This window comes from Littorina saxatilis, linkage group LG17, assembly GCF_037325665.1.
Source record: "Littorina saxatilis isolate snail1 linkage group LG17, US_GU_Lsax_2.0, whole genome shotgun sequence".
Classification (NCBI taxonomy): Eukaryota; Metazoa; Mollusca; class Gastropoda; order Littorinimorpha; family Littorinidae; genus Littorina; species Littorina saxatilis.
Window position 1 is genome coordinate 7361768 of NC_090261.1, and position 22427 is coordinate 7384194.

The 22427-nt window shown below is 43.6% G+C and overlaps 2 protein-coding genes across 2 annotated transcripts; one reads left to right on the forward strand and one right to left on the reverse strand.

Moving 5' to 3' along the window:
- Positions 1 to 766: 766 nt before the first annotated feature.
- On the reverse strand, positions 767 to 14509 carry LOC138952733 (uncharacterized). The gene is made up of 11 exons (XM_070324448.1): positions 14453 to 14509; positions 12409 to 12496; positions 10185 to 10276; positions 8589 to 8693; positions 8138 to 8262; positions 6870 to 7056; positions 6267 to 6373; positions 5566 to 5685; positions 3795 to 3916; positions 994 to 2183; positions 767 to 878 (listed from the first exon to the last, which is right to left on the reverse strand). Exons 2-11 carry the CDS (start codon positions 12449 to 12451, stop codon positions 843 to 845), a joined length of 2127 nt encoding a protein of 708 aa, XP_070180549.1. The 5' UTR covers positions 12452 to 12496; positions 14453 to 14509; the 3' UTR covers positions 767 to 842.
- Positions 14510 to 14547: 38 nt separating this feature from the next.
- Positions 14548 to 21589, forward strand: LOC138952737 (copper chaperone for superoxide dismutase-like). The gene is made up of 7 exons (XM_070324454.1): positions 14548 to 14590; positions 15070 to 15142; positions 15573 to 15707; positions 16186 to 16369; positions 17657 to 17693; positions 18693 to 18835; positions 19501 to 21589. Exons 1-7 carry the CDS (start codon positions 14573 to 14575, stop codon positions 19643 to 19645), a joined length of 735 nt encoding a protein of 244 aa, XP_070180555.1. The 5' UTR covers positions 14548 to 14572; the 3' UTR covers positions 19646 to 21589.
- The last annotated feature ends 838 nt before the right edge of the window (positions 21590 to 22427 follow it).

Sequence of the window (22427 nt, forward strand, 5' to 3'; positions counted from 1 at the left end):
CACCATCCTGACCGGCTGGACCGACACAGAACTCTGTTGACCTCCAGAGATGACAGGTGTTGGGAACTGGTGAAGCTGTGATGCGGGTGCACTGGCCCTGTTGAACGAGTTGTTGTCCTCCAAGCAGGCGGGGACAGCACTGCCTGCAGAGTAGAGCCTGACAGGCACTGGGCCTGTGGAAGGGGCACGCGGCCATGGCTGACTGACCCCACTTGGCTGTGGCACACTGGGCTGGGGGAAGGACGGAGGCTGTGAGGGGGCACATTCCTGCAGGTGGGGAGGTAGAGGTGGGCCCAGCGCTGACTGGAGGGCTGGTTGTGGCAGGTACTGGTAGCACTGTGACAGGGGTACCCACTGCACAACACTGGGCTGTCTCACAATGCGGTCAACATGCTGCTCACTGGACTGTGCCTGGCTGGAGGTCACGGCGCCCTCTGCCGAAGGTTGCACAGCAAAGACGACAGGCTGCAGAGCAGGTCCTCTCCCGGGCACAGACTGGGCTAGACTGACTTGGTTCTGTGGAATCCCAGCAACTGACTGCAGTGCACTCTGTGGCCTGCGTAACTGAAACTGCGCATAGCACGCAGGCACTGTGGGCTCCGTGGCCTGGAGATGGTGCTGAGATGTCTGGGCATCCTGCGAGCGTGTCACAGGAGGGTCTGGCAGAATTTGACAGTCATCATCACTGGACTGCTGCTTCCCGTCAAGGTGTCCACACACACTGCTCACACACTCATCTTTTTTGTCCCTTTCTGAGGCAGCAATGTGCACTTCCTGCTCAAGTCCAACTTCCGAGTCTTTGATAGCTGTCGACTGGTTGCCGCTGAGACCCGAGTTGCGTGCTACGGCAGCCGCTCTGTTCCAGACACCTCCAGCATCTGTGGACAGACCAGATTTGGAGTTGGAGTCTCTGTCATACCATTCAGGATTATCACAATCATCGGTGGATTTATGCAAAGCGCTTGGCGGAGAGCGTCGCCCTTGATAGCTTACCTTGGTTGCCATGGATTCAGCCGATGCAGTACTGTCGGATGATCCAGAACGATACTCGCGCACTCGTCTCTTTGCTTCAGCTTTCTCTCCACTTCGTGAACTGACACTGCTTCGATTTCTTGTCAGCTTTCTTCGTTTTGTGTCAATTCTCGGCAGAGTTAGATTTGAATCTTGTTCTTCAGAGGAAGAATCTGACGCCCTTTTCTGGTGACGAAGCGACTGAGACCGCGAGAGTCCAGACCTGGTTAGCTTGGGGGAAACTGTGGAGGGACCAGGAACCGGGCTCCCTGCTTCCTTCTCCACCGAACTGTGCTCTGGTGTCGAGTTGCCGTTGTCATCACTGCCCAACTCTTTGTCACTGGAATGAGAATGTGGTTCACTTTGCTTTGGTCGCCTCGGGCCACGTTTCTTGGAAGTGTCGGAATCATAAGCACCCAAGCTGTCTTGCGTGTGATCACTGTCTGGTCTGTTGTGCGATCTACTGCGTCTGCTAGACAGAAGGTGTCTAGCACGATGCCGGCTCTGCTCGTTGTCGGTGTCGTCTGCTTCGCTGCCTTGCGGCGTGGACCTGAGTCTGAGGCGTGACCGGAGGGAAGCGGCGGCACTCTGAACAGAACTGTCGCTGCTGTAGTCCTGGTCTTTCAGCATGGAGAGGACTACCACTTTTCTTCGTCCCTTCTCAATCACATCCTTAATGTCCCACGCCTCTGCCCCTCTTGACGACCGGGCAGGCTGGCTTCTGGTCTGCCAACCTCGTAATCCAAGAAGCCGGGCGGAGCTTTGATCTTCTGACTCCACCGCCGAAACACCCTCCTCCTCCTCCTCATCGTCCACACTGTCAGTGACATTGACCTCGACCTCACTCTCGGCACGCTGGATGCGTACAACAGGAATGCTGGCCATCAGGCGACGATCCCTCAGCAGTGTGGGTGAAGTCACGCGCGCTGTATCATCCGCCAGAGGCAAAGACAGATCTCGTCGCCTGGCGGCTCGTTGAGACCGGTCCGACGCCGAGGGTCCTTGGCTGCCCGAGTCAGGAGACAAACTGGAGCTCCGCCTGGCTGCTCTGGCATTTCGCAGGGCGGAGGAGCGTCTCTGTTCCACCTGCTGACGGATCTGCTCGGGGCTGAGCGGGGCCTGTGGCGGGGAGGCTGACCCACTGCCTTTCTTCTTCTTCCTGTCTGCCTCAACTGTAACAGCGGCAAAAAGTGCGTCAGTAACACAAGATGAAGCATTATGCATTGTTTACACCTGAATGGGCTCTGCCTGTATCTCTCTCATGAAATAAAGAAGAGTGTGCTTTATCAATAGTTCGCTCCTTAATAAAACACATGACTAGGATAAGGCTCAAGGATAAAGCACTAGCAGGTCGGTGTGTAAGTTGACCTGGGAGATGGGAAAGATCTCCACCCATAACCCTCCAGACACCGCCGGGTTTCAAACACTCAAACTTCCACATGGGAGGCCGACATCTTAGGCCAAACAAAAAAATAGGTCTGTTTACGGTAACATAGGCCAAAAAAATAGGGTCGGTAGGTCGGGATTTTTTTATTTATTTTTTTCCCCCAAAAAACCCCATATTTTTACGTTATTTTGCAAAAAAAACAAAAGATTTTTTTTTTGGTCCCCAAATGCCAAAAAAAAGTCTAGGGTCGCGAGAAAAAAATAGGGTCGGTCGGGTTACCGTAAACAGACTTTTTTTTTTGTGGCCTTATCAACCAGGCCATTCCACCTATTCTTGCTTGTTTAATAATATTATACTCAAGAACAAAAGCATGCATGAAGGTGATTAACAGCATCGCTAAAAAGCTCATTTCTCCCTCGTTCACTCTCCCCCTTCTTCCTCCCTCCGATGGATGAGCAAGTTGCCTGTGTTCACTGAAAGGGCTGTAACTCAGCATTGCTAAAAAGCTTGTTTTTCAGACAGTTTTGATCTCTCTTTCTCTTTCCCCCTTCCTTCCCCCATCCCATTCCAAGGGCGGATCCAGGATCTTAAGGAAGGGGGGGCCCACCCAAACATTTTTGCACAAACTTGAAGGCGCGAAGGGCCTGAATTGAGGGCGCTTCGACATGCTAGGGGGGTCCGGGGGCATGCCCCCCCCCCCCCCCCCCCCCCCGTAATTTTGTTTATTGAAGGAAGCAAAATGCTGCAATCTAGGGCCACCTGAGCTCAGAAACTGTCATTTAATCATCATCTCTCTCTTTTTATTAGCCCCCCCCCCCCCCTAAATCCACCACTGCACTCCATCCCTCCCATGGATGAGCAAGTTGTCTGTACTCACTGACAAGGTGGAAACACAGCATAGCTAAAAAGCTTGTGTTTCCAAACCTGCCAACCCATGTGAAGCTCAAAGAGCAGCATTTTGGAACTTTCACACAATTTTAGAGTAGCAATTGGTGTTTAAGCATAGCATAATCTTAGATTTGAATCGCACACCCGCATTTATGCCATCGAAAGACTAAACATGTTTAGTAACCTCATTTACACAAGGGAACTTCTTCGTTCACGGGCTGGAACTCTCGCGTTCACTCATGTTAGTTTTTGGCCAAACTAAAGCATAATTAGTTCATTAGTTCATAGTCTTGATCTCCCTTTCTTCCCTCCTCCCCCTTCCCTCCCCCCCCCCCCCCCCACCCCTTCCTCCGATGGATGAGCAAGTTGCCTGTGCTCACCGACAGGGCTGAAACTCAGCATCGCTAAAAAGCTTGTTTTTCAGACAGTTCTGATGTCTCTCTCTCTCTTTCCCCCTCCCAGTCCCCTCCCTCTCTCTCAGATGGATGAGCAAGATGCCTGTACTCACCGACAGCGCTGATCTGGGAACATCCGCTGCACACTCTCTCCTTGCCGATCTTGGTGAAGGCGCGACACCCGAAGTGTGTTCCACTGGAGCCACACCATGCACACAGTACCAGCTTCCAGCTACTGAAACACACGTCACCGCTCTGAGGGGTCAGAGGTTAATGCAGGGCTAACACACAAAAAATGGTGAAAAACCTGAAAAGCCAGGGTCCACGGCGGCGCTCCCCAGAAACTGAGGCTTTCTTTTTATTCTTATCTTGTAGGGACAAAGAACAAAGTTTTACTTTAAGAAATCAGATTTTCTGGTTTTAACAGTTTTCATAAACCGGATTTACAACAAGAACCGGAAAGGTGTCAGCCATGTAAATGGCTTTAGGTCCTCACACGCACTGCGGGGTCAGAGGTTAATGTCGTTAGCACCTCACACGCCACCGCACTGCGGGGTCAGAGGTTAATGTCTTTAGTACCTCACACGTCACCGCACTGCGGGGTCAGAGGTTAATGTCGTTAGCACCTCACACGCCACCGCACTGCGGGGTCAGAGGTTAATGTCGTTAGCACCTCACACGCCACCGCACTGCGGGGTCAGAGGTTAATGTCGTTAGCACCTCACACGCCACCGCACTGCGGGGTCAGAGGTTAATGTCGTTAGCACCTCACACGTCACCGCACTGCGGGGTCAGAGGTTAATGTCGTTAGCACCTCACACGCCACCGCACTGCGGGGTCAGAGGTTAATGTCTTTAGTACCTCACACGTCACCGCACTAAGGGGTCAGAGGTTAATGTCTTTAGTACCTCACACGTCACCGCACTGAGGGGTCAGAGGTTAATGTCTTTAGTATCTCACATGTCATCGCACTGCGGGGTCAGAGGTTAATGTCTTTAGTACCTCACACGTCACCGCACTGTGGGGTCAGAGGTTAATGTCGTTAGCACCTCACATGCCACCGCACTGCGGGGTCAGAGGTTAATGTCTTTAGTACCTCACACGTCACCGCACTGAGGGGTCAGACGTTAATGTCGTTAGTACCTCACACGTCACCGCACTGAGGGGTCAGAGGTTAATGTCTTTAGTATCTCACACGTCATCGCACTGCGGGGTCAGAGGTTAATGTCTTTAGTACCTAACACGTCACCGCACTAAGGGGTCAGAGGTTAATGTCTTTAGTACCTCACACATCACCGAACTGAGGGGTCAGAGGTTAATGTCTTTAGTATCTCACATGTCACCGCACTGCGGGGTCAGAGGCTAATGTCGTTAGTACTTCACACGTCACCGCACTGAAGGGTCAGAGGTTAATGTCGTTAGGTCCTCACCCGTCATGTCATCGCACTGAGAGGTCAGAGGTTAATATCTTTAGTACCTCACACGTCATCGCACTGAGGGGTCAGAGGTTAATGTCTTTAGGTCCTCACACGTCATCGCACTGAGGGGTCAGAGGGTCATGTCTTTAGGTCCTTACACATCACCGCACCCAGGGGTCAGAGGTTAATGTCTTTAGGTCCTCACACGTCACCCCACTGAGGGGTCACAGGTTAATGTTTTTAGCTCTCACCGATCTGGAGCAGACACCAGAATACTTTCACACAAACTCTCACCTATCTGGAGCAGACACAAGCATATTTTCATTCAAACTCTCATCAATCTTGAGCAGACACCAGCATACTTTCACACAAACTCTCACCAATCTTGAGCAGACACCAGCATACTTTCACACAAACTCTCACCAATCTTGAGCAGACACCAGCATACTTTCACACAAACTCTAACCTGCCAGCATCTCCTTCGTGATCTCTCCCCTGAGGACAGAGACATTTTTCAGCATCACAGTGACTGTACCGCTCCAGTAACTCTTGAAACGCGTTTGGTTCCTGCTCCCATGCTGCATCTCTGCGAAGAAAAAAGGAAACAGAAGCACACTCATTCATCCATAAGGATAGCAAAATCTACACCCAATAAGAACAATGAAGAGAAACATGTGAAAGTCTGAACTGAAGGCAGGGAGGGAGCATCGGACAGGTTCACATTTCGCCAACAAGAAATGAAGTCAATTTCTTCTCACACACAATGAAGTATGTTCTTGGGCATCAGACATAGTCTGAATGATTACCTACAAAGATACAATGTCTGATACATACAACCAAATGCTGGACAATAATTAAAATAAAAACAGATTTTGAGACATTTGTAGCCCAAATCTAACAAAAAATACCAGAAAACTGAAAAAAGAAGATGGAGACAGAGAGACAAAACATGCAAGCAGATGATCCTGTGTAAGAACGCTATTCAAATTCATGAGGCCAGTCCAATGTCCAATTTATATCAATGAGTCCAGGATATTTATTTGTCCCATTCACAAAAGATTGCAGCTGCATCCCTGAAAAGACGCTTACTGTTCCTTTGGGTGAAAGTGGCGAAAAAGGGAGTTACCACTCTCAAAACAACAAGAAAAGGACCATAACCAGACGTACTGCTCAGGGATGTAGATCCCATACTCCAACATTTCTGCTTCAAAGAGCTCCTTGTTGTTGCACAGCGGACACTTGAAGAAGTACGCCCCTGCAGATACTGCGTATCTCTGGAAAGTACAGAAGGAAGAAATCAGCGCATGATCAAAATTTTTTAAAATGTTTAAATAAAAAAATAAAAAAATAAATTGCGCTTGCCTTTTGCTGTTGGGGCTCTACAATCAAACCTAAACTGTGCTTATGAGAAAATCATGGCACAAGCTCTGGTCAATAAATGCAAACCAACATTAATATTTACCAAACAACGCAACAATTGCCTTTGAGGTTAAACATTTGACAGCTGTATGCTGTTCCCAGCCATATTAATACGAAAGGTCAGTTGGGCCTGAACTGAAAATGTGTATAGGTCCTAGTACCCTGGTTTCGTCAGCTTGGTAGGAGGGAGACCTTTGTTAAACCTATCCAAGATCAGACCAATACGTCAGATCCCAAAAGTATGCGCAATGACAAAAGACTGAGGTCTGGGAACAACACTTGTGTTGTTTTTGTTATGGTGATTGAGGCAATCTGATATTTTCTGCTATGAGCATGTGCACAAGTTCTAACCTGAATACAGTCCCTGTGAAACCAAGCATGGCGGCAACAGGGGGAGCGAAGCGTGTCATTGGAGGATCTGGCTTCAACAGCCAGCATACAAATGGAGCAAGTGGACTTGGCTGTTCCATAAAATGCCAGACGGTCACTGGTTGATGTTGGCGTGGCCTGACGGGGTCTGTGCTCTGGGCAGTATGACCTGTATCAAAGCAACAACAACAAAATTAAGGGGGCACATGACATGAACATTTGAATAATTGCCGTACCTCTGGTATTTATCCATTCATTTTTGTAAAATGTTGCATACTGTTGTAAATACAGAAGATAAGCTTCCATGTAAAATTTAAGCAAAATATTAAAAATATTGTTTTAATGAATGAAAAAAAAAGACCAGTTGAAAGTGATTATAATTTTGCCCAACACACAATTATTTAACAAAACCAATAAAATTTTTAAAAAGTAGATAAAAATAAAACTTCACAAAACCTATCACTTGAGTGAAACGCCCCTTATCACACAGCCTCTCATGTTATAGAACAGCACATTATGTTTCACATATGCCAACGAAGAGAGAGAATCAAAAACAAGCGTAACCTGGCATGCTTAGCTCTCACAAAATCAAGACACAAAGGCATTTGACAAAGAATTCAATCGTCAGATTATAAAAAAAAGTTTGGACATCAGTTACCAGAGCTAAATTACATTGTTACTAATGCAACGTCACAGCGCATGTACACTGTACTTCTATTTCCTGGCTCGTTTTAACATTACATTCTTCTTCTTCTTCTTTGTTCATGGGCTTAGACTCCCACGTTCACTTATGTTTTTAGCACGAGTGGATTTTTACGTGTATGACCGTTTTTATCCCGCCATTCAGGCAGCATACGCCGATTTCGGGGGAGGCATGCTGGGTATTTTCGTGTTTCTATAACCCACCGAACTCTGACATGGATTACAGGATCTTTTCCGTGCGCACTTGGTCTTGTGCTTGCGTGTACACACGAAGGGGGTTTAGTCACTAGCAGGTATGCACATAGGTTGACCTGGGAGATTGGAAAAATCTCTACTCTTAACCCACCAGGCGGCAGCGACCAGGATTCGAACTCACGACCTCCCAATTAGGAAGCCGACGTCTTACCACCACGCCACTGCGCCCGTCATACTGCTATTCTTATCAGCCGAAACCATCAGAAAAGCTGACATTACCATACCTGCGATAGATACAACATACAAAATACAGATCATAAATAAACAACACTATGACAAGTGCCTTTAATTACCTGAACTCTTCATAAAACTGAGACAAGCCTCCAGCTTCCCTCCCACAGCGGAAGTGAAATGTCTTGCGGCAAGAGCTGACACAACAACCAATTGTGGCCCCTTTCATTCTGCAGTACTGACACATCTGAAATACCAGCAAACCATCTTCATTTACTGAACCAGTTGCTAAATTGGGAAAAACAACCACAAACAAACAAAAAAGTAATGTGAGAAGGTTCCATGTTTGGATTTTGTTTTCAAAAACCCCCAAGTACAATAAGTTAATTATTTCTCTGTAGTGTGTGTGTGTGTGTATACATTTGTGTTGTGTTTTTGTGTGTGTGTGTGGGAAAAACAGTGTTTCCAAGGGTGAGCAACTCTTCCACAATCCATAAAAACTTGAGTTATTTCTGAACATTGTTCATTCCAGAACATAGGTAAAGGGAGACAATCAGCAAAAAACACACTTACCAAGCGCATGCCACGTTTCTGCTCACGACGGATGTCGGCCGGCATGAATCCCAGAATTCCATCCTGGTCTCTCTTCCCCCTCTGCCACAAGCCGCTTGAAAACAGCTGCAATTAACAAATGTGCAGCTTTTCTGACACTTCCTGCATGGTTGTCTGAATCAGAATATTCCTCAGGTGAATATTTTTTTTATTCTGTCCATATTCACTTATGAACACATTTATTTCAACGCATGCCAGGAGACAAATTCCTGTGTCAGCTTGTTTGTTTTTGTTTGTGCAGTTTACAGACCTTTCACTCAACAGTCTGGTCATGACTGTTTTGGTTGTTTGGATGTTCAATTAATTAACATTAACTTAAGAACTTGACCCAAATGAGACCTTGAAATTTGACGAGGGTCAAGCAGATTTGGGTTGTGCCTGAAGGCCATCAAACCATGGCAGTGTGTGAAGTTTGAAAGCTGTGGTGGGGTGGTAAGACGTTGGCCTCTTAAACGGAAGGTCGTGAGTTTGAATCTCGGCCGCGGCCGCCTGGTGGGTTAATGTGCAGACCTGCTAGTGGCTTATCCCCCTTCGTGTGCACACACAAGCACAAGACCAAGTGCGCACGGAAAAGATCCTGTAATCCATGTTCGGTGGGTTATAGAAACAAGAAAATACCCAGCATGCTTCCTCCTTCTTCTTCTCTTCTTCTGCGTTCGTGGGCTGAAACTCCCATGTACACTCGTGGTTTTTATGCACGAGTGGAATTTTATGTGTATGACTATGACTGTTTTTTACCCCGCCATTTAGGAAGCCATACGCCGTTTTCGGAGGAAGCATGCTGGGTATTTTCGTGTTTCTATAACCCACCGAACTCTGACATGGATTACAGGATCTTTTTCGTGCGCACTTGGTCTTGTGCTTGCGTGTACACACGGGGGTGTTCGGACACCGAGGAAAGTCTGCACACAAAGTTGACTCTGAGAAATAAATCTCTCGCCGAACGTGGGGACGAACTCACGCTGACAGCGGCCAACTGGATACAAATCCAGCGCGCTACCGACTGAGCTACATCCCCGCCCTATGCTTCCTCCGAATGAGGTGTATGGCTGCCTAAATGGAGGGATAAAAACGACTCGTGCAAAAACACGAATGTACATGGGAGTTTCAGCCCACGAACGCAGAAGAAGAAAGCTCTAACATCGAATAAAATCATCCTTAAAATCCGAAAATGATCCCGCTGCGATCTTGATATTTAGGCTAGATCTACCAAGCATGTGTCATAACAGAACTGAAGGTCATCACTCCCTGAAAGTGAAACTGAAAGCAAGTGAAGTTTCAAGGCTCTAGCTTTTTTAATAAATCTTTTGAGTTTGAGAACTTGATAATTTTCTTTTTTCACTTGAATTGAACTGTGACCTGGAAATTTAACAAAGGTCAACCAAAGTTGCATCCTGTCTGGAGGACTTAAACTTAAAGGCACAGTATCAGTGTCACTATCAATAACATTCAAGAAAACCTCAACATTCACTTTTTTATCCATGGCAATGCAGACGGCATAACACTGCTCATTACTAAGACTTTATTGATTGGTCGGGTGCGACAATAAAAACTAACCATGCAGAAGTAGTGGATGGAAATGCCAGACTTGTGCAGCATCTTCCCGTACTCTGCTTCATTCTCCTCCTCTGAGCAGCAGAACACACAGGCTGAAAGTCAAACAAAGCATCCACTTTACAGACCACTCACACAGCTGCTGCAGTGTTGAGTGAATTTTTCACTCGTGTTATATTACAATTCAACAAGTCTATGTGAAGCATTGTCAGTTTCCAACAAAAGCTTCAAAACATTTATCATTACACTACAGTAACCAGGGGCAGACGAGGGGGGGGTTCTGGGGTTTCCGGACCCCCCCCCCCCCCTCCCCAGCAAAAAAAAAAAAAAATTGTGGTTTTTGGGGGTATTAATCAGTGACAAAATCTGCTGCCTGAAACTGGTAATGATCATGCTCAGAGTCAGAATGCACCAGATTACACCATTTTGCATCCTTTTTTTCAAAATTTTCCGGACCCCCCTAGCAAGCTAGGCGCTTTGCGCCGTCGGCTCGGCGCTTTGCGCCGTCGGCTCGGCGCTTAGCGCCGTCAGCTCGGCGCTTTGCGCCTTCACACCCATATCTTCACAATATACTTTTGGAAACCCCCCCCCCCCCCCCATAAAATGAACTGATCCGCCCCTGGTAACACAAGGTCATTCTTTCAATCAATCAATCTGCTTCTAGTGATAAAACATGATTACTGGCAAGTGAAGAATTAGTTGGCCTAATAATCTCCGAAGCTGAAGCAATCAGTATCACTAGCAGTGTCAAGCAGACCTGTTTTACCCCTAGGTGTCCTTTGAGTAGTCTGGGGGTCCAAAATGAGTAGTTTGGTAACTTAATGAGTAGTTTTCAACTTTGCGTGAAGAAATAAAATCAACTGCGGGACGTCACTAAAGTCGGATATTTCTCATGGTATTTTGGCAAGAACACTTGAGAACCCCCCCTTCTTCTTTTTCTTTGGCAACGCATTCTCGTGATCAGTGTCTCCATCTTCTAGTACTTCAAGATCTTCGTCTGTTTCATGCTCTTTCGAGTCTCTGTTTCGCTTCGAAGAAGACATGATTGCGGCAATATGGCGGACGCGTTCAGATCGCGTTCAATTAGTGGGCGCCCCGCTCTTCACACTTAAGCTTCAGTCACACACGCGATTCAATCGTTGAGACTCAACCGCGCGATTCAATCTTGAGCCGATCGCACATCACATCGTAGGCCATTGACCCGTCACACGATGAACGATAGACGAACGATAACTCCATGCGAGCGGGGCGGAAGTGACGTGTCACAGTGAACACGGCAAACGCACTTTGCGAGAGCAGACGCTAATGTTCGAACATCGCTCTACCTTTCTGAAAAATACCTTTCAGCATTACGCCTTTGCGAGAAATAAAGTTCCCAGACAGTTGCAATTAATGTTTCCCGACCGCTGTACACGCCTTTAAAACGTCTCCTTTAATTTTATATCTGAGTAAGAAACTGTTCTTCCAAAAGGTTTTGAATCAACAAAGAGACGCTGTCCGCCACTATTTTACGTCACGGCGTGAAGGCCTCAACGACGTGTTCTGATTGGTTCTGCCCCTGCGATTGACTGACGACTGGGTCGCAGGAATAGAACAAGTTCTAAAGCTCAAAGACAAAGCTACGAGGGAATCGCATGACACTGAGTCGCAGACTTGTTGTAGCTATTTTTCTCGACTCAGTCGCCCGTGTGACAGGGTAAATCTCACGATTGAATCGCGTGTGTGACTGCCCTCTTAGAAGTACTGGCTTGCGAGCATTGCTCGTTAGGACGATTCTTTGAAGCGGGCGGCTGTGCTTCTAAACGTGACAAGCAGAGAAAAGACAGCTGGGCAAAAAGTTGCATCCGACTTTTGTTGCGGCAACCGAAAAACGTAGTCGGAAGAAATAAAAATACGTAGAAAATGATCACAATGGATAGTTACGTAGTTTTAACAAAAATGTGTAGTTTTCTATGGTCAAAACGTAGTGTAAACAGGTCTGGTCAAGGCAACTAAGAAAGAATAGCTCACCAAAGAAATTAAGTTATGAAGATTTTGCACTTTCTCTTTCTACATGCAGGGATGCATGCAGGCAAAATGAAAACCTGAAATTCTACTCTTAGTCTTAACTCTTACCCTTAGTTAGTACTTAGTTCTTCAGAACATACTTCATGACTGCAAAAACCACTACTTTTTGCCACACAAAAAAGACAAGCAACAAATTACAGCATTGCCACTGCTTCCTTACCTTTTGACACAGGATTTTCCTTCAGTTTTACCTTTGGTGGCATTTTTGGCACAGTGTGTGGCAATCTCCCCTTGCAACTGCCAACAGCCTGCACAAACAATTGAAACTGATCATTCCCAACACACACAAAAACTACAATTCCATAGTAGGGAAATCAACATAACACTAACACTAACAGAAAAGTTGTCATCTAGTGCAGTGATCTACTGTCTACAATGACATGAAACACTATTGTTCAGGGATGGCCAAATCTCAAATTTTAAACTCGCTAGCCCGGCGAGTAACTTCAGGAAAGTCACTTAGCCCGCCAGAAATGTTGCTGGCCCGGTACATACCGCAGTTGCTGCATCTGTAGTGTTTAAAACGCTTTGAAACTAAATAGTACAACCAGAAGTGTTCTATTTGACCAGAATTTTCACTAGCCAGCTGGGCGAGTTCCCTGGCGGTTTCTACTACTAGTACTACTAGCCCGACGAACATTTTACTCGCCCCTGGTGACCGGGTGGATAATTTGGCCATCCCTGTTGATGGTTTGTTAGTTCTGGAATTCTTTACCTGACATGAGACAACATCTACGTTCAACTCAAGAGCAATTATGCTAAATTCGGATGTCGCTTATTTGACATTACAATTTACAAATTAAAATTGAATTTTAAATGAGTACCCACCCTTTTGGGGCAAAAACTGAAACAGAGGCACATTACTCTCAGATAAGTTGTCTGAAATCACAAAACATGTGAGACATTCATCCCACATGCTTTAAAGTTTGAGAGAGCTTGGATTTGGAATAATCAAGGTCTATACTATTACTAACTATAGTCTATAGTATAGGCAAATGAGAGTTTTTAATGACTCAACGCGAGAGCTTGGAATAATCGAAGTCTATACTTAACTATAGTATTAGTAATAATGTGTAAAAAAAAAAAAAGAGGCTAATTAGTGTTTTAATGACTCAACGAGTTATGACCACGCAAATGACAAAGATACAATCTGTATAGTTCTTTTTTCTGTTCTACTTTTTTTGTGATTTTTGTGCCTGAGGAAGAACTAGTGGTTGAAACGTCATGATTTGTTAATGTTATCAATATCAGTATCGTCTTCGCTAAACATGTGAGCACAGTATTTTTTTGTCTTTTTATTTTAAAAAGACACAGACAGAAGTGAGAAGGAACGAATAAAAATTAAAAGCTGCAAGGCTGAAGTAATATACTATTGACTTATACTAGGATCTACAATTCCAGCCCTACCATAGTACCAGTCTGTACAGCTCATTAAAAAAACAACTTGAATGGTACCAGGTAGCCAAGTAAAATAACTTTCTAAGATCTATACATTATACAAGTTACAACTTACATGAGCAAGTTCTGCACAATCAGAGGCCTAGATTGCAGTAGAAAAACGTTCCTCTGCACCCCCCCCCCCCCCCCTCTCCAGACCAATCCCCCCCCCCCCCCCTCTCCAGACCCATCCCCCCTCTCCATCTCTCCTGGTAGTGGTAGGTAGGCTAGCCCCTCAGCCCAGGGCATGAAATTGGGCGCCACGGCAAATTGCGAAAAACAATAGCTTGTCTACCAACCCACCCCTGTTTTGATTTTCATAGGTACACTATCGATCCACTTTATCTTTCTTTCTAGGGAAATTAGGCCACAGGGCCAGGCGGATTAGGCACACCAACCGAATTGATAGTTCATAATTTCATTGGTTGCCCTGTACAGGGATTTCCTCACTATATATCTTGAAGAAGAAGAAGAAAGTTCAACACAACAAATTTAACGATAAATCACTCATCTACATCTAAATTCTAATCAAATCACCATCCACAGGACCAGGCTTTGCACAATCCCCTATCTGAGTATCTCACTAACTTACTTTCTCAGCCTCTGTCTGTGCAGAGGCGCCCTCTTACGCACATCTAAAAACGCATAACCCTTCACCTACAGCACGACAATCGAATGTGCACATTCATCAAATGAGAAAAAACAGCACATTACCACTTGCATCAAAGTATGGAGGGTAAGAATAAGCCTAAGCATCTAAAACTTACTTTGAAGGTCTATCCAGACAAAAGGCGGTGTGCGATTTCTGCCGCGTTTTGAATCTGCACTGACCGTCTGGTAAATTGTGCACACAATGTGATGACGTATTTGGCAACGTTATTGGCATCATGGCGACTTCTGCGAAGGTACGTGCGCATCGGTTCTGTGTTAATGATTGGTCTGTGACTGATGGAAATGGTCGTGACAGTGGTAAACAATATTTGTCCAAAAGGAGATACATCATTCTTTCCAATGAAGTAGATTTACCACATTTAAATTCTCCAGATTTTTGGTGCGCCGTAAAATGATCATCATAGAATGGAATGACAAAGCAGACGACAGAAGTCAATCGCTCCAAATTGTTTTTTAAATTGTTCTGTACACATCCAGTTCATTGTTATCTCTTAAAGAAAGACATTTCCCACGCTCTATGTGTGTGTGTGTGTGTGTGTGTGAGAGAGAGAGAGAGAGAGAGAGAGAGAGAGAGAGAGAGAGAGAGAGAGAGATCCCAGACATTTTTGACTGTGGAGTTGTGCTTGTGCTTATTCAAGTCCAGTCATCCAGTTTAGGACACTTGATCGAAGGCACTGCATGAATTAAAGACGGCACATTTTTCATTTTCCAGCTAGAATTTGCGGTCCAGATGACATGCCAGGCCTGTGTGGATGCTGTGACAAAAGCTCTTGAGGAAAAAGATGGTGATTATAACATTATGAAATGAAATTACAGCAGTGGGAAGGATAGTTTAAAAGACCTTTAAAAACAAACTGAAAAGAATCACAGTATAACTAGCATATAGTGCCGGTTAATTGTGTAACTATACATGTATAGCTAAGCGCTGAAAATTACTTTATATCACTACATACATCATCATTATAGTGGTTCTTCCCTGGGCAAGTATAGACAATACTTAAAAACAGCATCAATTGTCTATGAATTAATTTTGTTGTTATTATTTTGTCTCATTGTTTTTTAAAATTATATTATTTTGTTGATGGTGGTTTAATGTTTTTTCCCTTTAAAACGAATACCTTCTCTGCATATAATATATATGCTAGTTTATTTTATTTTTATAAATATCTTATTCAGCTTATGTATACAGAATTTAAAATCAACTGTTATTTTCAGGTGTCAAGTCTGTTGATGTCAGTCTTGACAGAGGCATAGTGATTGTGGAAACTACTATGCCTTCAGATGCAGTGAAATCCACTATAGAGTCCACGGGCAGACTAGCAGTGCTGCTTGGAATGGGTGGATCAAATCGTAAGACTAATCACATCAGCATCTTCATTACTTCATCCTTTTCTTTTCTTTTCCCCTCTGGCTTCTTTTTTTCCCCAGATTGTTTGCTTCTTTCTGGCTATTTGGTTTTTTTCTGAGAGAGAGAGAGAGAGAGAGAGAGAGAGAGAGAGAGAGAGAGAGAGAGAGAGAGAGAGAGAGAGAGAGAGAGAGAGAGAGAGAGAGAGAGATGATGGAACTTTATTTTTCAAGGAAAGAGAGAGAGAGAGAGAGAGAGAGAGAGAGAGAGAGAGAGAGAAAAAGAGAGAGAGAGAGTGTGTGCGCGTCTGTCTGTCTGTCTGTCTGCTGTGTCCATCCATGTGTGTGTTGATAGGGAAGACAACCATGTGTGCATGGACGTGAACATGCATCATGAGTCTGAAGTTTAGACTGCTTGGTTACTGGGACAGTTATTGCGCTGCCTAAATGCTGACAGATTGTTGTATTTACTGTCTGAAAACAGAGAGCCAGTGGGGAGCGGCAGTGGCAGCCATGAATGTTGGGAGTGAGAGGTCAAAGGGCGTTGTCAGAATGGTGCAGACGTCGGATGAAACGTGCGTGTTTGAGGGAACCATCGACGGCCTGCCCCCTGGGCGACACGCACTCTGCGTTCACGAGATGGGCGACATCTCCAAAGGCTGCTCAAGGTGAGCGGCACAACAGCGGAACCCCACCCCCCGAAGGGAAGAAAGAAGGTTTCAGCTTTACACCCTCACGGCAAAGCCATTCGGGGCATAAGAGACGGGAAAACCCGGCTTCGTATAAAAATTAAATTAAAAAGATAAAAATAAAAATGCAGGAGGGGGGATGCAGGCTGTCGGAGGCTATAGAGGGGACATGAATTTGGCTTGGGACCTGGCTGGGTCATCATCTTGGGTCAGTGCTGTAAATGGTTACTTTGGGGGCTAGCTGTTGGCCAATGGGACACCAGGGCTTAATATTTTTGGTACTTGTTCTATCTTGCATGCATGTATTTGTGTTGTCCAAGGCCTGAGACTTTTACTGTGACCTTGGAATCTTTATGGCGCGCATGCGTGCACAGAGGGGTGCCCGGACACCGAGGAGAGTCTGCACAAAGTTGACTCTTTCAAAACCACTACTTTTAAGAGTCAACTCAACCACCCCACCTCACCCACCACCCTTCTAAGACCCTGCTATTTATATATTTCTGTTGATTCATGAGTATGTAAAAGTATATCCATTTTAAGAATTCTTCTAATTTAAAAGCTTGTTTTTGTCAGATTTCCTGAGGTCTTTAAATGCTTTTTTTAAAATTAAAGTGATATACCTCCAGTTGAAATGTCATACATGTATGTATCTTCTTTTCTTTGTTATCTCCGGGGTTTCTTGTTGTTTCTTTAGTAAGCAAAATTAGAATCTGAAATTGAAGTTTTTATCTACAAACTTATGTGGTTGGAAATACATATAATATTAAATTCATAGATACATTTCTGCCTTTGGGCATTTTAATGACCGGAGAAAACATTGCTGCTATTGATCCAGGGGAGACAACCCAACAATGACAAGGGAGATAGGGAAGCCCCATGTCTAGTAATGATGACTGGTACTTTTCATGACTGGCAAATTACTGAACTGATTCTCAGAAATCTGCAAGGTGCAGCTGCATTAACTGTTCTAAAACAATACAAGTTGCAATATGCTGTAGGTGTGTGCTCATACATTATTATTCCAGTGTAAATTGACTGACATCCCGACGACTTTGTAGATTTATTTGAAGCAGTTTGTTTGTTTGTTTGTTTGTTTGTCCTTCAATTGTTTGTTTGTTTGTTTGTCCCATGCTTTTTTTCTTTCTTTCTTTACAGACTTCTGCGCCTGACTAGGCTTATAACTTTCTCTGATGATAAAGGCATTTTCTTACATTAAAATTAAAAAAATGTCTTAGAATTACATTCAAACATTGATTTGTGTTTCAGTTGCGGGGAGGTGCTTGGTGCTGGCCTGTCAGAAAAGGTAATACATGTACATACGTATTAATCAATAATTAACCAGTATTTTTTTTCTGTTCTTGCATAAATACCTGCAGTTGTTTTGATTTTCATACTGATAATGTCAGCATAAAACCTCCCTTTGCCCAAAACTAGTTAAATATTTTGCAAAGAAAGTAATTCTTAAATTTCACTTCCTCACACAAACCTCACACAGAAAACCAACGGTATATATGTACCACTTTAAAAATGTCTGTCTATTTCACAGTTATATAATTGTCAACTGTTCACCACAAACCAGATCACTGATGATAACATGCTGATTTGATTTTATAGTGCAGTAGATTTATTTTTTGGTTTATTTACTCAATGTTCCTCTATCAAAAAAACAGGAATTGTAGGTAAATGGAACGTTTATTATTGACAAAACAAAACGTTACATTTACTAGTAAACTTCGCCGGCATTTTGCAAGCGAGCCACACGACCTTGTGATAAATGCATTATCTGTTACATAAGTGTTTGTCTCACAGTCTGTCCACTTGAAAGACCTTCGGGTCGACGTACAAGTAAATGTAACCTTTTGTTTTGTCAATAATAAACGTTCCAGTTACCCACCATTCTTGTTTTTTGATTCTGAATTTTGGAACGTTGGCAGTCTCTCTGTTTTTGGATTAATCATTCTCTAGTACAGACATCAGACCTCAGTACTAAATCATTCTCTAGTACAGACATCAGACCTCAGTACTAAATCATTCTCTAGTACAGACATCAGACCTCAGTACTAAATCATTCTCTAGTACATACATCAGACCTCACTACTAAATCATTCTCTAGTACATACATCAGACCTCACTACTAAATCATTCTCTAGTACATACATCAGACCTCACTACTAAATTATCTTTGGAACAGGAAGTATCTGAGTGAGGTTTTGTGTCTGTCTGCATCCATGTATCTCTATCTTTATGTATGCTGTCTGTGTGCGCACATGAATGTTGAAACCTGTTTTGTGTGAAATGACAGGCCAAAGGCATGCTGTCAGAACTGGATGTCGGGAAAGATGGACGAGCAATGTTCAGGTTGGACAACACTGACCTCAAAGTATGGGATCTGATTGGACGATCCGTCATCGTACACCAAGGCACCGACCCAAATGCAAGCAACAGGTGAGCCCCTATTTGGTCCAGGAAAAAGGGAAGAACAAAATTAGATTTGTCATTGACACTTTCCCCATACAGTGGAACCCCCCTTTCAAAAAATTGCGAAAATCAGGTCTTAAAAAGGAGGGAGTCTTAAAATGGGGGGACATTTACACAGGTTATCAACAGAGAGTCTGAGAAAACAGGGTCTTAAAAGGGAAGAAGTCTTAAATTGGGGGGTCTTCAAAAGGAGAGGTCCACTGAAGTAGAAACTTGACCTACAGGAGGCCAGTGAAGGTTACATGACAAAGGTTGATCAATCCAAGGCATTACCTGCAGATACATGTCAACAAAATGTATGTAATATTGGATTTCTTGGGACTGAAAGCATCTAAATGCATTGTTTGGTTTGTGTGTGTGTGAGTGCTGGCACGCGCACTTGTCTTCAATTTAAAAAAAATGTTGGTGGCTCTGCTGACTAGTGATGCTAAACAATATCTCTAATATCCTCACCAGGACCTAGTAAACTTTGAAGCGAACTGACAGACAAATAATGAGAAAAATGAACCAAAAACGAGGACTCAGGCTTTGCTTCTTCAATCTTAAGATGGCGATGTTAGATGATGTAAGCAGCATTGAAGCTGAAACGTTTAGCTCACAATGATCATGTTTTATTATTATTTGTGTTTCAGATTGGTGTGTGGCATCATCGCCAGATCGTCAGGCCTGTTCCAGAACTCCAAGCGTCTCTGTGCTTGTGATGGGGTTAGCATCTGGGAAGAAAGAGACAAGCCTCTGGCTGGTGATGGAAGGACAAACTACCCTTTCCGGAATTGATACAACTGAATACACTCTTCGACTTTGCCATCTGCACTTTCGTCCTCAATCATCATCACCATGATTCTTGTCATTGAAGTCTCCATTGTCATTGAAGTCTCCATTGTCATTGAAGTCTCCTTTGTCATTGAAGTCTCCATTGTCATTGAAGTCTCCATTGTCATTGAAGTCTCCATTGTCATTGAAGTCTCCATTGTCATTGAAGTCTCCATTGTCATTGAAGTCTCCATTGTCATTGAAGTCTCCATTGTCATTGAAGTCTCCATTGTCATTGAAGTCTCCATTGTCATTGAAGTCTCCATTGTCATTGAAGTCTCCATTGTCATTGAAGTCTCCATTGTCATTGAAGTCTCCATTGTCATTGAAGTCTCCATTGTCATTGAAGTCTCCATTGTCATTGAAGTCTCCATTGTCATTTCCATTCTCTAATACTTGCCCAAGCAAGCTTTGTGTAGACATGTGGATGCAAACCAAGCATCCTCTAGCAGGCTTTATCGCAATACGGATTATCACAATCACCATAAACATTCCGCGCCTAGTCACAGTTCCTCACGTTTCTGTTATTCTTCTCTTGGTATCATCAGTGACATCAACAGGCATTGTAATATTAGGGTGTTTTTGGTATTGGCTTGTGTGTTTGTCTATTAGGTTTGCAGGAGGTTATTCCTATTATGGAACTGCCGAGTTTCTTTCTTTGCTGTTAGAGGTTGAAATCGTCTCATCATGACCAAAAACTGTCCTAATCGGTTCTGAGAAACAAAGGGACGTAAATGTTCTAAATATATATATACCGGTACAACATGTGCAACAAGAAAAAGTACAGTGTTCTAGATGATCGAACGTGTAGCAAAGACCTGTACGCGTACGTGTAGATATTGCGTCACCCGTGATTCACTTTTTTTCTCCAATGTTCCAAATGCATAGGTTGTTTTGCTCTCACCAAGACTGCAGATCTTGGCAAACACGTGACGTAAAAACTAGATTTGATGACGTTGCCCGTACACGTTTCTGTACACGTGCTGAACAGTTCCACATCTAGATCTCTCTAATTTTTATGCGGAACCGATCTCCTGGCACCTGAGAGAATAACAAGCATGAAATGGACTAGAGACTTTTATCCTCTGTTACATTTTTCTGTTATTATCTTAATAAGTGTTCCATCAGCAAATACTATATATAATAATAATAACGGGTATTTATATAGCGCCTTATCCGAAGTTCAAAGCGCGTATGCCGTGTGAGATGGAATTTTTTACACAATATATCACGCATTCACAACGGCCAGTAGATCAACAGCCTATAGGCGCTGCATCCACCTTTCACGGCCTATTATTCCAAGTAACACGGGTATTTTGGTGGACATTTTTATCTACGCCTATGCAATTTTGTCAATCGTGGGATCTTTAACGTGCATACCCCAATGTAGTGTACACGAAGGGACATCGGTTTATCGTCTCATCCGAAAGACTAGCACTTGAACCCACCACCTAGGTTAGGAAAGGGGGGAGAAAATTGCTAACGCCCTGACCCAGGGTCGAACTCGCAACCTCTCGCTTCCGAGCGCAAGTGCGTTACCACTCGGCCACCCAGACCACCATGCATCACCCTCATCAATGCTGATGATATCTTGTATTTGTAAAGCTTATTATGTTTTGTATTCAAGTGTCACAAGTTTTCATTCAGTTAAACATTCTGAAAATGTATATGCAGTTTTTGCACTTATGGAGATTTTGTCATTTCTACATGATGCTTTATAGCCTTTGATTTAACAATCTTTTGAGGTAGTGTGATGCAGGGATGCAGAGTGACGTCAGACCCTCACTCACATGCAATATTTGAGTGATTTATTTGTTGTACTGTACACTAGTTTTACTTTCTAATTTTGATATTGGTAAATGTAAGTGAGGAAATACAAATAAAAATTGTGAACAGAAACAACCAGAAGAGGAATCTGTAATTTGTTACCTTCTCATTAGAAGTACTTTATTTCTTTATACAACCAGTCGATATGCGTCAAAGTTGCACTTGGCTTCTACAGTTATGCTAGGTTATATAAATAGCTGGTATGGATTTAATCGACAGTTATGGATTTGTCCACATAAATGAAAATGATTAATTGTTTTGATACCTTTGAATATTTTGTGTACAAATGTTTACTGGGTTCGATTTTTTTTTGGGGGGCAACACTCAGGAGAAAAGAAATTCGTTTCAAAATCAATCAGGTCTGTTAAATGTACTTGTCTGTAATTGTGTGTCTGTCTGCATATCTTCTATGTCTGTGTACGCACACTCACGCACATGCACACACACTTTCTATCTCTCTCTTTCTCTAATCTTTCTCTGTCTGTCTCTCTCTCTGAACTATTTACATATCAGTGTGTGTGTGTGGTGTGCATAGGTAGACAGAGATGCAATTTCTATTTTAATGTTCTGCATATTTTATCAGGGCAGAGGTAACACACATTGAATTTTGAAATATAATAGAAAGTCACAAAAACCAACCCCTGGTGATAATTTATTTTAGGTGAATTTTAGTGCATTACAATCCTACCTAGCACGGTTTATTTTCGTAGAGGATTGAAAGGGAATAACTGCTGTATGTTTTCCTTGAAAGAGACCACAAAATCACTCATTCCCCTCCCACCAAAAACAAATTACGGTAATTAAAAGCAAAAGATGAAAACAAATGTTTTTTTTTAATTAAATTAACAAAATAAATGTATATTAAAAAAACAGGGTTGGGATTTCTTCCGGATTTCCGTCCCAGGAAGAAGTTTGGATT